The 15371-nt window shown below is 36.7% G+C and overlaps 1 protein-coding gene across 1 annotated transcript in view; it reads right to left on the bottom strand.

Annotated features, from left to right (window-relative positions):
• The window catches only part of ARMC4 (armadillo repeat containing 4), a 90827-nt gene extending 79840 nt beyond the window's left edge, over positions 1-10987 (bottom strand). Inside the window, exons 1-6 of the mRNA XM_035319284.1 lie at positions 10501-10987; positions 7509-7666; positions 6050-6245; positions 5396-5502; positions 4815-4951; positions 3584-3700 (exon numbers count right to left, since the gene is read on the bottom strand). Coding sequence (XP_035175175.1) covers positions 3584-3700; positions 4815-4951; positions 5396-5502; positions 6050-6245; positions 7509-7666; positions 10501-10844 — 1059 coding nt within the window. The 5' untranslated portion in view covers positions 10845-10987. The remainder of the gene's footprint in view (positions 1-3583; positions 3701-4814; positions 4952-5395; positions 5503-6049; positions 6246-7508; positions 7667-10500) is intronic.
• Between the last annotated feature and the right edge of the window lie 4384 nt (positions 10988-15371).

Raw genomic sequence — 15371 nt, 5'->3', positions numbered from 1 at the left:
AGGACTCTTGTGAACTGTTATTTTCTATTGGAACATATTCAATTTTCACAGGAAAGACAGCATATGATCGTTACTTATTATTATTGCAGCTGTCACTACCAGAAAGGTGAAGACATTCCTTTATGTATCTGATTCAAGGCAGTTTTAAGGAGACTGTCACAGCATGGTCTGTCTTCGATTAGTCTCTGATGAGAATCGGCTGTTCCTGGCTTGCTGACCCAACCACCCAATCATAAATTAATTCTTGTTAATTCTCTCATTCTACAAACATACTTTAAACAAGACAATTTACCATGATTGTCAAACCAGGAGGGAACTGATGCTGTCACTAGACCAGCTAAACACATTTTTATAGCATGTTTCCTACAGTGCTATATACCAACACAGCACTTCTAAATGTTAGCTTAAACAAGATATTATAAAAGTTAATTGGTTTTGCAGTAAGTGCATATGTAATAAGCTTTTTGAAGCTCTCTTCTCCTCAGAAAATCAATCAAATTTATTTCTATTCATATTTTATTTTATACAGGGAAGCCTGAAAATACTTCTGTACCTTTTAGAGTTCTAGAGTAAAGCTGATTTTCCTTTAAATAAAATGCAGTGCAGCTCTACAGTCTAAACTTGTTTAAATTTTAATTTTAGAATGCATAATGTACTGAATTAGCTCATCAGAAAGGCAATAGGATATGATATTTGTAAACTGTTAAAATGGTATAGTTTACATTCTTCAGTAATTTACACAGTCAGGAAATACAGAATAAATGAGTTATATGATTCTATATGACAACTGAAGGAAAATGGGATAAATTCTATTTATTTACTCTTATCTAGCATGTAAACATTTCTTGAATAGCTACATTATATTTATAAGCAGAGCAGAAAAACAGTAAAGAAGGGTACGCACTTTATTTAACATCCATATTCGTATTTACAATTATTATTTTAAATGTTTATTAATAATTATTTAAAATATTACCTTATTTTAGCTTCCATGACCATCATATGAAGTCAAACCACTTTGAAAATACATTCAAGCAGTAACTATATGTAAAACATTCATAAACTGCCACATTTATGAAATGTAAACCAATATGTAGATAAAACATTAAAGAAATATTTGCATATAGGATAAGTAAAATGCATTTGAGAGCTCATTGCACTTCTGAACAGAAGAACTTAACATTTAATTCCATTACTGTTACTATAAGCTACTGCATTTGTGTGTGATCTGAAATGCTCTGTTTTTTCAAAACCATCAAGCTTTTGTATCTCAAAAAATTAAATATCAGTCCTACATCCCCCAAAATCAGAACCTAAGGAAATGTAAGTTTCCCTGTTAATGACTTCCTCCTTACAAGAATTAAAATTGAATATAAATAACCACAACAAATCTTCTGACAGGCTTTAACCTGTAATGAATTTTACCACAAAGTTATTAATCTGTTACAAGCACACGAGAAGTCTGTAAGAAGTGTTTTTTGACAGAAATGATGAAACAACTAAAATTGTAGTGGTACTATGTGATTCTCTTGTAACAGACAAAACATGATGCTCCACACTCTACCTAGTTTAGCACTTTAAGTAAATGCCAGAAACCGTTGCATTTTTGAGTGACTGAAACAACAGCAACTGTGTAAGCTGGATACATAACTCTTAGCTCTGAAATTTAAATCAGGCAGTTCTTGTAAAAACATTGGGCTATTATTTATATTTGGGTCACAAAGAATGAAGATAAAAATTCAAGTGGTTTTGATCACAGGAAAATATTGTCATAAAAAGTTGACCTTTTCCATAAGGATATCATATTTTCCTGCTTTAACATTTCCAGTGCTCCATAAAGAATAATACCAGAATACAAGCAGATTTTTTTATGCAAAAATTAGAAGCTGACTTCACATATTGGATCAAACCACATAATACTGTATGATAGAATGATAAATAAAATAGCATGTTATCTGCTTTCAAACACAAAACATTATGGGGAAAAAAACTCTGTGATTCCAAAATTTAAACATTTTTTAATAACATTAAGTATTATGAAGTCTAGTTTTAATAGTACTTATCAAGTGTCATGTACAATGTAAGTGTTCTCTTTGCTCATATTAAGCTTCCTATTTCCCCTGGAAAACTTTTATGTACATATGAGAGTGGTTTGTCCCTTTATTACTTATAATTTGTCATTTTGTCATTGGATGGGGTTCTGCTAAAACATGCTGAACTTAGGTCCAGTTGAACCGTTATTTAGTTGCACATGGCTTCCAGATTCATTACTTTCCATCAGAGGTCTATGCTCCAGCAGTGGGCATTCAGGATAATTCCTGGCGGGAGATGTGTTTGCAAAGCTTCAGAGCAGCTATGCTACAGAGAAACAGGCCATGTCGTACAAGCTCTCTCCCCAAATAACTCTGAGTTCCAGGCAACTCCAGGCTTTTTAAGTAGACACTAGGACTCTTAACAAGGGACTTTCTTTTAAGCACACATTTCATGCTTTTATCATAAATTGTTGAACACAAATGTATATTTTATTCAGGATTACATGTTTGCAAGGGTTAACAATTGTTGCTTAGTAAGACTTGTATGTTCCAGCTCACAACAGTGGAGCTAACTCATTGGGAAACCCAAACTAATTTCACACAAGGTTTAGACAGTCCATAAAACGTGGTGTCAGTACTTTCTAACCTGCAACTACCTGAATGTAAACTGGCAGCTATTGCACTTAAAATTACAATTACATTGCAATTATCAGAATAGTTAGTTGGTTACAACTTTCTTCTTAGAAGCATAAGAAATAGTCTGAGCTCAACCTGTGATTAGAATATGGGTGATGCTTGCAGACAGGTAACAGATAGACTAAAACATGGTGATAGAATTCAGGAAACGTAACACAGGACAGTCCAGATACATAAGATACAGTGGTACAGTCTGCATGTAGCCTTTCATACAAACTCTTCTGAGTTTTGTTTCAGTCGTGGCTTATAATGATAGAATTTAAAAGACAGAATGGGAAACTCATACATTGTATCACAGACAATAGGATGAAAGGGCTGTAGAGAGATGATTAAACCTGGACTTCAGAGACATAAAACTGTGTACACTGCTTCTCCTGGGAAAGTTGGACAGTACTTTGACAACAGAGATACATTAAATGGTAAAATTAAATAAAACAAATAAATGAAACACTTGAAATATTTCTTCACATTCTTGGGAAAGTGATTTTGAAAAAGCAACATAGTGTAAGTACTGTGAATAAATATTTTTAAGTTTACTGCTTTAATAGAGAATAACTGTCTTTTTACGTGATAAGCTAGCTATTTACAAAAGGAATATATTTAGTAGAAACTTTGAAAAATGCAAAGTAAAATAATAAAGGCATTAATAATAAAGTAAAATTTAAAAAGTAAATAATATAGTAAATAATATAGTAAAAAGTAAAATAAAGGCATTTCAATCTTTAAAATTCTGCATTTAATCAAAGGGTTAACTTTGATAAAGAATGTAAATGTTCAGACAGGTTTATAATGTAATTCTTACCAATTTATGTCATTACAAAGTACAATATACACGTAGTTCAGTAAATACGTACCTGCTTAGCCATATTTTCTACAAATCTAGGTGATCTCTCCCTTAAAAATGTGACAATATCTTTATATATGTCACTTTTTCTTTCATAGTCAATGTCACCTTTACTTTTTAGCTCACCCTTCAAAAAGAATAAATATAAAATCAGTAATAGTATCACCTTACATGGGTAATTTAATCTGTATCATAAAATACTGCTAAAGAGCACAGGCATCATACACTGTAACAATTAGGTGCAGAAGCCTCATGATCAGCATCAGACTTCAGTAACAGTCAGCAAAGGTGCCTGGATCACCTCCACAGATCCCCAAAATAATCAAGATCTTATACACAATTCTGCAAGTAACTACTATCAAGTAAAATTCATTGTACTGTAGGCAGTTCAGCTGTAAAGGGTTTAGGGCTCATGGCAAACAATCAGCTAAATGTGAGCTTCCAACGCACTGCAGTGGATGGCTAAAAGGATCAATAACTTGACCTGACTCAGCCTATGCTTTACTAATCTTATCCATTAAAAATATCCTAAATCAAAATTTCCTTTTTTTTTTTTTTTTATAAAAAAAATTAAAAAGAAAATTTATTTTTAGGATATTTAAAAAAAAAAAAAAATAAAGAGACTAAAAGACTGAGGGAAAAGCAATTTGTAGAGTTATACCCAAGGGACATCAGTCTCCCTTCAAAATATATTTAAAAGTTTTGGTTAATGCTTGAGCTGTATAATAGGAGACTATTATGCCTGTACAAAACCCATCTGTAAAGAAAGAGGTAACCAGAATGAAAAGTAGATAAAAAGAAATCAAAAGTTTGTAAAAAGGTCCCATTGAAAGAAGAAAGAACTGCTTATGATTTACAAACAAATGCAAGCTATAGGTATGAGTGACAATATCATGTGTCAATATTAGCCACACCTCAGATCAAGAGCAATAAGGGACTAGAGAGGCATCCGGTCCCTCAGTACCTTTAAATAGGAGTAGTGTGAAGAACAGTGCGGGCACATGCAAACAACTACACCTAGCAGAAATTGCAGAACACATTCCTGGTACAAATCTTGAAGAAAAAGAGCTCTAAAAGTATGGGAAAACTAGCATACACTTATTACTGTTCCTTCTCCATTAGTACCAATAAACACTCTGCATCTTTTACAGCTTCAATACCACTCCCTGAAACCTGATGGATCTCTGACTTTAGCACCTACAAATATTTGTCACTTCACGGTAGCCTTCATTATTACTTACTCCATTCAAAAACACTCCTGCCGTGCTGCAAGTGATACACAAGGGATCAGTGTCATGTGGTTTGATAATTAAGTAACAAATTTCTCCATGCACTTGTCTCCAGGGAGGAGCTCTGCATCCATTAGAGAACGTGTAATCTGTAACCAATTAGCACAAGTATTTTTATCCAATTTAAAAGTATATTTTGATAATTATTCCTGCTGATTAATATAATGTAAACAAATCAAGCTCCCAAAACAGTATCTTACTCTTAAGCACTCATACTCAGTTGGGAATCAATCATGAAAAATCTGTGACCCATGGTCCAGTCCAACAAGCAACTACAACTATGCCTAGCACTTTTCAGGATCAGGGACTCTGTTTATTTATTCTAATTCTAATGAAGACTGGAGATTATTTCTGTAAGTAAAGGCTGAAGAAGACCATTACATATCTGAAAATGTATTTTATTTTACTTCATAACATTAAAGTGAAGATAATCTATTTATATTTATTAACACAATTATTTTAACACATCCCACACAGAAGGCAAGTACTTTAATAAGGGTATATGCAAAAGTTAGATGTGATAAAATTTGGACCTGATGTATATTCCAGTGATTCCAGTACTGTGTCTTCTCCTTTCCCAGAGAAATTCTTGAGAAGATTCACTTCATTATTTACAGCAGCTGGATTTAGTCTTACGTCTCTGCAATTAATAGAAAAGGTCCAAAATCTATCATCAAAGGGACGTGCACAAAGATATCAAAGGAAAATGTTATATGATGTTTTTCTTGTACCCTGAGTCTTAGTAGCAGCAACAAAAATCTGGAGATGGGTCATCTGACATTTTTTTCTTGATTTTTATCTGTTAGTTCAGAGATATTTTAGTTCCACAGCTAAGAAGGCCTTGTAACTATGAACCAGACTCAAAGTGCTTTCGTGAAGAAATAAACTTTTCCCTGAAAATATTTAACTGTTACTTTGTTATTTGTACAAATTACTTCAATTTGCTACCAAAATGCAAAACACATGCAATAAAAACAAAAACACTTGCAGGCACACACTCACATACCCACACCTACATCAGAATCTTTTTGGGGGAAAAAAAGTGTTTTTTCAAGTGAAAGTCATTTCAATAAATTTCTTTATATCACACCAAAAGCACATGTTGTGGGTTGAAAACAATCTAGCTTAACTATAAAACAATAAATGCACTAGCTGACATACTTAGGTTGCATTTGAAAAGCACTTACTGCGAAATATGTTTTAAAGAACTATTAAGAAGTTGCATATCCAGCTGATGAAGAAGAATAAAAATTTTCATTTTCTTCTCTGTTTCAGGGTCATCACCTTTTTTCACTTTTTCAAGTAAATGCAACATGGACTTATCTTCTCCTTCAATAGTTCCATATTCGGGGCCAAGAATTTTCACTATAGGGTCTCTGTTAGCTATAAACATGAAACAGAATCTGTATAATATGATACTATATTAAAAATGATGAGGTAAGAGTAACACTTTTTATCTCAACTGCTGAATAGTTTCAATGCTATTAATTTACAAAACTGCTTTTCACAACAAAACCAAAAAAAAGGAAAAAGAAAAAAAAAAAAGATGAAGATTCATTCAACCAAGAAGTAAATATTAAATATTATCAACAGTCCCTTTTTGTGTAAAATTGCCCTGCTGATCACCAAAACAGGAAATCAATGGGCTTAACTCACTGAAAATGGATCATTTGGAAAATATGATTTAGTGTTAACGAACATGTTTAAAGTTTTCTAGCAACATTCCCAATGGTCCCATTACTCCCTCAGCTATGCCAGCTGTCCTTTTTTTTTTTTTTTTTTGGTAAACGGTGACATAGCTTCATGTCAGTGGGTTTTACAAAAACAATTTGCCCTGTTCTTGAAAATGAAGTCCCATGCAGCTGTGAATGTCTCAGCACAATACTCAGTCCATATTATTCTTCCCTATTATTCATGGTTGATCACTCCCAGTGAAGGACCCTGGACTAGGTGCATCTTAAGTTTGATCCAGTGTAGGCATTGATATTTTAGTATTGCAGATCCAATTTCTACTAATGGTACTAAGGAATATTACTGAACTCTTCTGCCTCCAATGAGAGGAGGATATCCAGTTTAGGATATGAAGGGTCTTGTCAGTTTGTAAAACTAGGACTTGCTTTTGAAATACAGGCACTGGTACTTTTATTGTGTCATATTCTTCTGTGAGAAGGATCTGGAAATGTTCACCATGAACATCGTGCAGGTAAGAATGTCCTTAGCATATACAATTATTTTTTTCCTTGAATATTTTAAGGGATGTAACATTTTAAAAGTGGGTTAAACTGCAATCACAGAAAAAATTGCTTTAAGCTTCCAATGAGACATTCTTCCTCTGAAATTTAAGCCTACTGTCTGTTGCAATAGCTGGTGTATTACTGAGTATGCGTGAATTTCTATATGAAAATCAATAGTTTTATTTTAACTTCATTTCATATTTCGTTACTTATTTATGTGAAAACAAAAGAAGAAAAAGAAACTTCATTAAGTCCCGGATGAGAACTCTTGGCCACATTCATGAATCAACACCTTTTCATAACTTAAAATGAGGACATGCATTTCTTTCTTCAAATTTCATAAGCACAAATTCAAGAAGACAGGCTTCTTAAAATAAAGACAAAAAAAAAAAAAAAAAGAAAGTAATTAAACCTTCAAGGCATGCCTGTGCTTCCTTCAACTTTTTCTCCATAGCAATTTGTAGCAAACGTGACAGCTGGTCAAAATTGCGAACTCTAAGATTTGATGCAGTGAGGAGAAGCAAGGGCTGGCCATCCTCATCTTTGGCTTCAGACTTAACAGTTGCTCCACTGGAAAAAAATAGATTTTATATTTTAAAAAGAGGAGCTTTAATAAACAGTAAATTTTAGAGATGAATCTTGAATATTATGTAAGCTTCACAAGATAAAGTTTTACAATTTCTTTAACCTGTTTTTCAGAAAACTTCCAAGGTAAACCACTTTATTCACTGCAAATCAGACACCTGTAACTCATTTGCTTGACCTTGGCAAGACCTTTAAACAGAATTTTGACAGGATGAATTTGTGAAAAAGGAGTCTTACAGGACTGGTCACACCTGTTGTTTAGTCTCACAAAATGTTCACTTGTCATCTGCATGTTCAACTACTGCTAAGTGATTTTCTGACTACAGAGTTCAGAACTGATAACTGATTTAAAATGACATAAATCACAAATGATCCATATTGCTAGCATGAGGAGTATGCAATCTTTGGCTCAAATTTTCTGATTTTACATTTTTCGAACCCTGTTCTAGGATTATCTGAGACTTTGTTTCTACTTGAGACCAATTAAGTGCCAAGATTTAAGCAAGAACTGTAGGAATGATGTAGGAATGATTCTTCCACCTTCAAGCTTTGCCTCTACAGATTATCAAAAGCATTTTTGACTAAGACCTTACAATGCCTTAACCTTACCCATTTTCTCTGAGTTACGTCCACCGTCTTTGAATTATAAATTGTTTTGCATATAAAAATAAATGTTTTTTATTTACAAGAAGTAAATACACAGTATTTATATGTATTAAATGTCCCTATAAATTATGTCAATTCCCTTTGCATAGCACATGTGTAAACATCTACTTGCACAAAATTGCTTGCTTGCTTCTCACTGTAGAGAAAGCTTCCTGTCCGTGACATCCAAGCTGCTTATTACCTCACTGATTCAATCTATATCTGAGACTTTCACCTTTTTTCTTCTGGGTAACTTCAGACAGTGCTTTAAATCCTTTTGTAATACCTCCGACTCCCATTTTAGTTCTTTTTTGTGTGTCCGTGATTCCTTACTGTAAACAATTATTCTGCAAAGCCTCCAACTTTTTTTCTGATCCTGCTTCAATTGACCATCCTTAGTGTAACTCCTGCATTATCCATCCTGAAACTAGACTGAACTCTGATATAACTAAACAGATGAAAATAATATTGTAGGTAGTTTCTCTTAAGAGAAGTTAGTGATAATGTCAGTTACTTATTTGGTTCCATCATTTTTAATTTACAGTGTATAAAATCCTGTTTACCACAGGAGGAATCAAATCAGATTTTTTTCCGTCACCATCCATCAGAATCTCCCTCTGAAGGAAATCCTTTCTTCAGGGTTAGGTTACCATGTTTTCCAGGTTACTAAGCTCGCTACTTCCTGTCTCCTGCTTCTACTTCTCTTCTTCAATATACAATGCTAAAAATACAGCCAGACAAGCCCTTCTGTACAATGCTTGGATCTTTGTTGTGGTCAATATTTATATGCCTGTATATTTTTTGGAGAAAAAGAAAATTGCTGATAGCTCAGTTGCTGATAGCTCAGTAACCTACTTCCCTTAAGAAGGTTAATGAATTCTCTGAAGTTTCATATAAATGACTGGCAGATAAAAGACTTAAACAAATTTTAGCTTATAGTCTAAGACTTGCTGTCCTTCTGCATGATGTTTCATGCAAACTTTAGTTATGTTGCTCATACGCATGCAACTGAATGACATCTAATGGTTTCTAGTATACTCAATGTTGGGAAAAAAAATAACTAATTGTTCTGTCTGAGATTAAGTTCCAAGACTCTATAATATATATATATATATATATATAAGCATGTGTACATATACAGAATTTTATCTGGGGGAAATACTATTTAGCTTAAGTATTATGACTATACTTGAACTAAAGACTAGCTGTTGAGAACAGTGAACTTTCTCTTCAGATTTCTAAAAAAAAAATGTTAAAAAAAAAATAGTGCCTAAAAATCCCCCCAAACGTAATGGATGATACAGGGTAGCCCCTTAGGAAATGTATGCATTAGGTGTATATTTCTATTTGGAAAGAACTACGTGGTGTAAAGGAAGAAAATATTTTCTCAGAATTAGGGTATTTCTACTGCATTACCTAAATTGAATGGCATTTGTCTACTTATCAAGGAAAACTCTGAAAATTCTCCAGTTGCTTTGTGATTTAGCCAAGAAAAATGAATTTGTGCATCTGGGTCACCTTGTTATATCATTGTTCAAAGAATCCAAAAGTTATGTAGGGTTACTGTCACATAAGTCTTAGGCATCATTGCAAAGCCAGTTCATGTCAGATTGAAAAACAAGCATAAACCTCTTATTATTTTTTTCCGCACTCATTTTCAAATACTAAAAGAACTGTTAAGTGTATTTGATAATTAAGTTATAGCACTATAACTGCTATGTTGATTAAGACCGAAACCATGTTAATATATTAACACTGCCTACTTATAAATAACTTGGTGACTACAGTTCTCAAAGAAGCTGAAATTCAAGATTTTGCTTGTTAATCCACCTCAATAGCAGCATTAAAACCTATGCTTAATCAGGAGCAACTTCTAACATTCATAGATATCGCAGGAAAAATCAGTTAGACACATTGTCAGAAGCCTTAGGAATAGACAGTGCAAGTTGTACAAATGCTAACTGGACAGGTCTGTATTCACAACCAAGATAGAATAGTCAAACTCTCCAAAAAAGCAACGCATTTTAACTCAAAAAAATCGATATATAACACTAATAAATCCAACCTAATTCGGCATCCCAAGTACACTAAAGCTTTTTTTAATGCCAAATGAGTAAAATTTTGCTTTGTACTTCATCTTCAACACTTCAGAACACACTGTTTTTCTGACTTACTCGATCTCATAACCCTCTCCAAAGGCTGAACAGCCCAACTGCGTTTTCCACTCCAGGGGCTCCCTGAAGACAACCACTGCTTCCTGAGGATGTCTAGTGCCGAAGTCCTCTGCAAACTTAATAATTTGATTTAAAAGAGATTCATTCAAAGGGGTGATTTCAAGCGTGCCGGTTCCAGAGCCAGCAGCAGTCCACTGAGCTGCCCTTGCCAACGCTGCTCCCATGGCCTTGCCTTGTATCGAAGGTGGACACCTTAATGAGTAAACACAGTCAGAGAATGACCATATTGAGCTCTCAGATAGAATCACAGAATCATTAAGGTTGGACAAGACCTCCAAGATCATCTTGGTGGTCCAACCATACCCTACTACTGATGTCACCCACTAAAGTTGGGTAGTTGACATATCTCCTCCTCCCACTCACGTGCCCACCACAGACGTTGTCATCAGTCCTTGTGATTCTACCCTCTGCAGTGCTTTACCTCACTTCTGTGCCCAGAAGGTCCAGCTCTGCTATATGCTGGTCATTAGCAGAAGCCATAAAGCTAAAACAATCTCCAAAGTTATTTTCAGTTAATAAAATCAATTTATAACTCTAGACACTTTTATTTTTCATAGCAAATTTACAGCATTAAACATCAATTGTCTTTTGTATCATCTAACAATACTGTTTTACCAGTACTAACCCAATAAAAAGGAACACCAGCAAAAGGAATCACCCCTACAACACGCTCTGGAGTCTATAATTAGACATAAAGACATTTGGGAATTATTATTTTACTTCAGGTAAATCCTTGAAGTGGGGAAGCGGGGACTGAGAACCCACCAAATTTTTGGTCTCATGGGACAGAAAAAAATAGGGTTTTCATTTTTATTAATTCCATTAGAAACGGAGGGAGGTGACACAGACTAGAACCAATGGTACTTACTGAGGGGTCGATGCCACTGCTACAAGCCCTGCGTGCTTAGGGGAGCCCAGACACGCAACACCCACCAACGACCCCCCTTTGCCCCCAAACCCCTTCTTCAAGCCGAGGGCTGCCAGGCGAGCGCCCCGAACCCGCAGGAGCCGGCAGCCGGGGAGGCCCCGCTGCTGAGGAGACCCCGGGACCCCGCACCGCGGCTGCGGGCACCCCGGAGCCCGGCCGTACCTCGCCCCGCCGAGCCGCTCGGGCCTCGGGCGTTGCTACGGGGCCGGGCCCCGCGGCGGCCGTTGCCGGGAGCCGCGGGTAAACACAGGGCAATGGCGGCGGGGCGGCCGCTGAGGGGAGGGCGGCGGCGCTGGGGCACGGCTTAAACCGTTCCCTGCTTGCGGTCGTTACAATAGAGCAGCTTTAATTCATCAGGTTAATGCAGGCTGTTTTCATTTCTTGGGTCAGTGTGGTAGGTGATGTGCAAAGTGCTTATGTTAAAATGTGAAATGAGGGTTTCTTGAAAGAAGTAGAGGAAATAAGGGTAGGCAGTGCCAATGGATAAAGTCCTCACATATCAAGGATGGGACAAAACTACAAACCTTCAAGTGCAGCACCCTCAGACACAGAAGGGAAAGCACAGGCCATCACCATGGGTGAGCCTGCAAATAATAGAGCTGCTGCTGCACTCCTATGTGGCTTGCCTTTCTTAGCGCTGGACAGATAAGAACAGCATCCTTCCCTTCCCTTCCCCTATAAATCCATCCCCAGTTCCATTTTCTGTCTCAATACCCATCAGATGGCCACCACTGGCTTAACCCTGCGCAGAGCCAGATGAGGTCAGGAAGCTGTGCTCAGCTTCCCAGTACGTGTGGCCTTCGGCAGGCGTAAGAAAATGGTCCTTTCAAGGACAGTCCGACAAGAGCCCAGCTGTCCCAACAGCACAGAGTTAATGCAGCCAGGAATTATTTTACCAACTGAGAACTCAGCGGGGTAAGAAACCACTAATAATGAGGAAGGTCAGGAAATGTATGTGGGATGTATCTCAAAGAATAACAGTGTGGGATTCATGCATTTTTTTCTCTGAGATGATTGTCCATGTGCATTTTAGTTACTGAATCTTTCCAGCAATAACTACAGATGAGTACATGCAGTCTGCACAATGGTGACCTAAGGGTAACATTGGCTTTTCTTGTTTCACTGCATAACTTTGAGAAGGCAGAAAACATTTGACCAGGTGAAAATGAAAGAGCATTTTTAGTAAAAAGCCTGGGTAAAGACTTAGTGTATTTTCTTTTCTTTTTTCCAGAAAAGATTAAACCTCCTCTTTTTACTGAAATAACGACCGTTTAAAAGTTGAACTTGATGGGCAGAAGGTGCAAACAGCAAAATGTGAAGGGGAATAAAAGTATGTTCTACCACGGGCGGTGAGGAGTGAAGACAGTGAGTTTTCACACAGAGCTGAGTATTTTAAGCAAGAAGTCGGTGGAGTAAGAAATAGAATTCCTAAATGAGATCACTCTGTTCTACTGAACAGCAAGAAAGGGAGATATTTCAGTGGCTAAGATAAATGGGATGATTTGCCCTCAAAGAGTGTGCATCTCCACTGACCATAAAAGGAGCTTGGCTCAGTTTCCAGTGGAGCTTCCTGTGGGCAGATAAGTTAAAAAACGAACATGCAGAACACGTCCTGCAAGCCAGCAACAACGAATCTGGTATTAGAGAGTAGAGCTATGGATGGTCTACAGGTTGGAGGTACTTTTCCCCTTTATGCTTTGTAGCTCAGCCGTTCTCATGGGAAGACTGCTGAGATCCCAACTCTTCTGAAGACTGGAAACCACCTGGTTGATTTTCTAGCTACATTTGTGTTTATTTGGTTTTGCGCCAGCACTGGTCCTTTACCTTTTTCTCAACAGCTATTTTTCCTCATTAGTTTTTACACCCAGTTTCTCAGTTAGAATATTTTCCCATGGGCTTCACTTTGCTAGGCTAAACAAGTTTAGCTCCTCCAGTCTCTGCTTGCAAGTTACTGATTTCTCTTACCATCTTAGTATCCCTTATTTTCTTGTGTTCCAGAGTGAGCTTTTATTCTTAAATGGTCATGACAGTATTTGAAAGGATATTTTACCAGGACCCTTTACAGTGGCATTGATAGTCTTCGTCTCTTTTGGAAGTTCCTCAACTTCTGCAATCTAGGATTGCATTTGTTTTTCAGATCATGTTAGGGGTTGTCATTTCCTGAAGATGACTAATACAACCAATTGTTTCTTTGATACTCTTATTTTCAGCCAATGAATTTGTAGCTTTCTTCAGGATTCAAGCATATGCTTGAATCATATCATATGCTGTCTCTACCTTTTGGTTCTGACAACAAATTCAAACTCGTTTCAGAGGACTGTGATCTTAGAAGTAATTAAGGTCTTACAAGTTTTGTAAAACCTGGGGTATTTGAATAGAGGGGAAAGTAAACTTAATGTCTTTCCTGAGGTAAAGGCAAGCATATAAACTGAAGATGATGTTCTGCAGTAAGCAGCTAGCCAAGCATTCTGTTTCTACCATGCTAGCTAGTTAGAACATGAGTAACCTCAGCCTGGTCTAGAGGGCATTTTATGGAGAAGGCAGCAGAAGGCAAGGGGACAAAGCCCCTAATTCAATAAGAAATCAGACCTCATTACATTTGCTGCTCATGGAATAATTAGTTTCTTCTGTCAATATCATTTTATTATCCTCTTTACATTGCAGTGCCACCTGAAAGTATTCTTTCTACCACAAGGAAGATTGTGGCCAGTCCTCCAGCAAGACACAAACATCCCTTCAATGCTGCACGATGTCTAGAGGTTTAATTGGATTCTTGGCTTACCTGGTCTCTGAGAGCAACTTCGTCCGACATGGGCAGCATCCTACTGGCAGTTTTGCCTGGTGAACTCTTTCCCAGAGGTTCAAGTCAGATGAGAAGATTAGGGAGCCTAGGCAGAGTTTGTGAGTGCAGGCCCTGCCAGGTGGAGTCTGTTCACACACAAGGATGGGTCTGCAGCCCTCTACCTGATCGCTGCCCTTGCTGGGTCCTGTGGGCAGCATTCTTCAGTGCTAAAACTCTTCACTCATTCCCTTATGCGATATGAACAATTCCTGCTCTCTGCTCATCGTCTCTATGCTCGGTAGTCTTTTGCAGGTTTTCAGACACAAGTTGGCTGTCACAAGTCATTGCTGCTGTTAATCGGATTGGTAATTAAGCCCCAGGTGGTTCCCTTGGTTGTGTTTGGGCTTGTCTTCCTGGATTACAAGAAGTCAAGCTTTCTTACATCAGCTGTCACTGAAAACCAAGCACTTAGGAACTCACTTATTTAGCTGGACTGAAGGATATTCTTATTTAATACCACTTTTTTGCTTTTAGCAGGTTTGATTTAACAGTGCTATTATACCTCCCAGCACAAGAATATAAATGGTTATCTTAGAAAATTTTGTCTGACAGCTCAAGTTTCAAGTAATCACATAAAGAAGTGTGGAAGCATTCTTGCAGTGACTCAAAACCAGTGCAAAACCTTCCAGGTAATAAAGTTCTAATTTGCCCTGAAAACCAGCATACTCAGGAGCTGAGTCCACCAAGAGATGGCATTTGCACCGTTTGGCTAGTGCTATAAACTAGTGGTAGCACATTTATGTACTAAAGACTTTTTACTCTAAGTCATTTTTAATGTAAAAGACATTTTATAAAACAGTAGGGGAAATGTTTGCCTGAGCTTAGTCAAAGATGAGATCATTAGGTACTGGCACAAAGAAATGGGGAATATGAAGAATTTCTTAACATGGAGAGAAAGGCAGTTGGAAAATTTTTTACAATCTCAGAGCTGAAGCCAGAATGTGTAAGCATTTTTTTCTTGTATATTTTTCCTCACATTATAGTGGAATAGGGCATAGAGTATTGCTTTTAAAGTAGAACAGTAACACAAGTTGTAAAAAA

Source organism: Oxyura jamaicensis, chromosome 2 (assembly GCF_011077185.1).
Source record: "Oxyura jamaicensis isolate SHBP4307 breed ruddy duck chromosome 2, BPBGC_Ojam_1.0, whole genome shotgun sequence".
In the NCBI taxonomy this organism is placed as follows: Eukaryota; Metazoa; Chordata; class Aves; order Anseriformes; family Anatidae; genus Oxyura; species Oxyura jamaicensis.
This window is presented reverse-complemented; position numbering and strand designations above follow the sequence as displayed.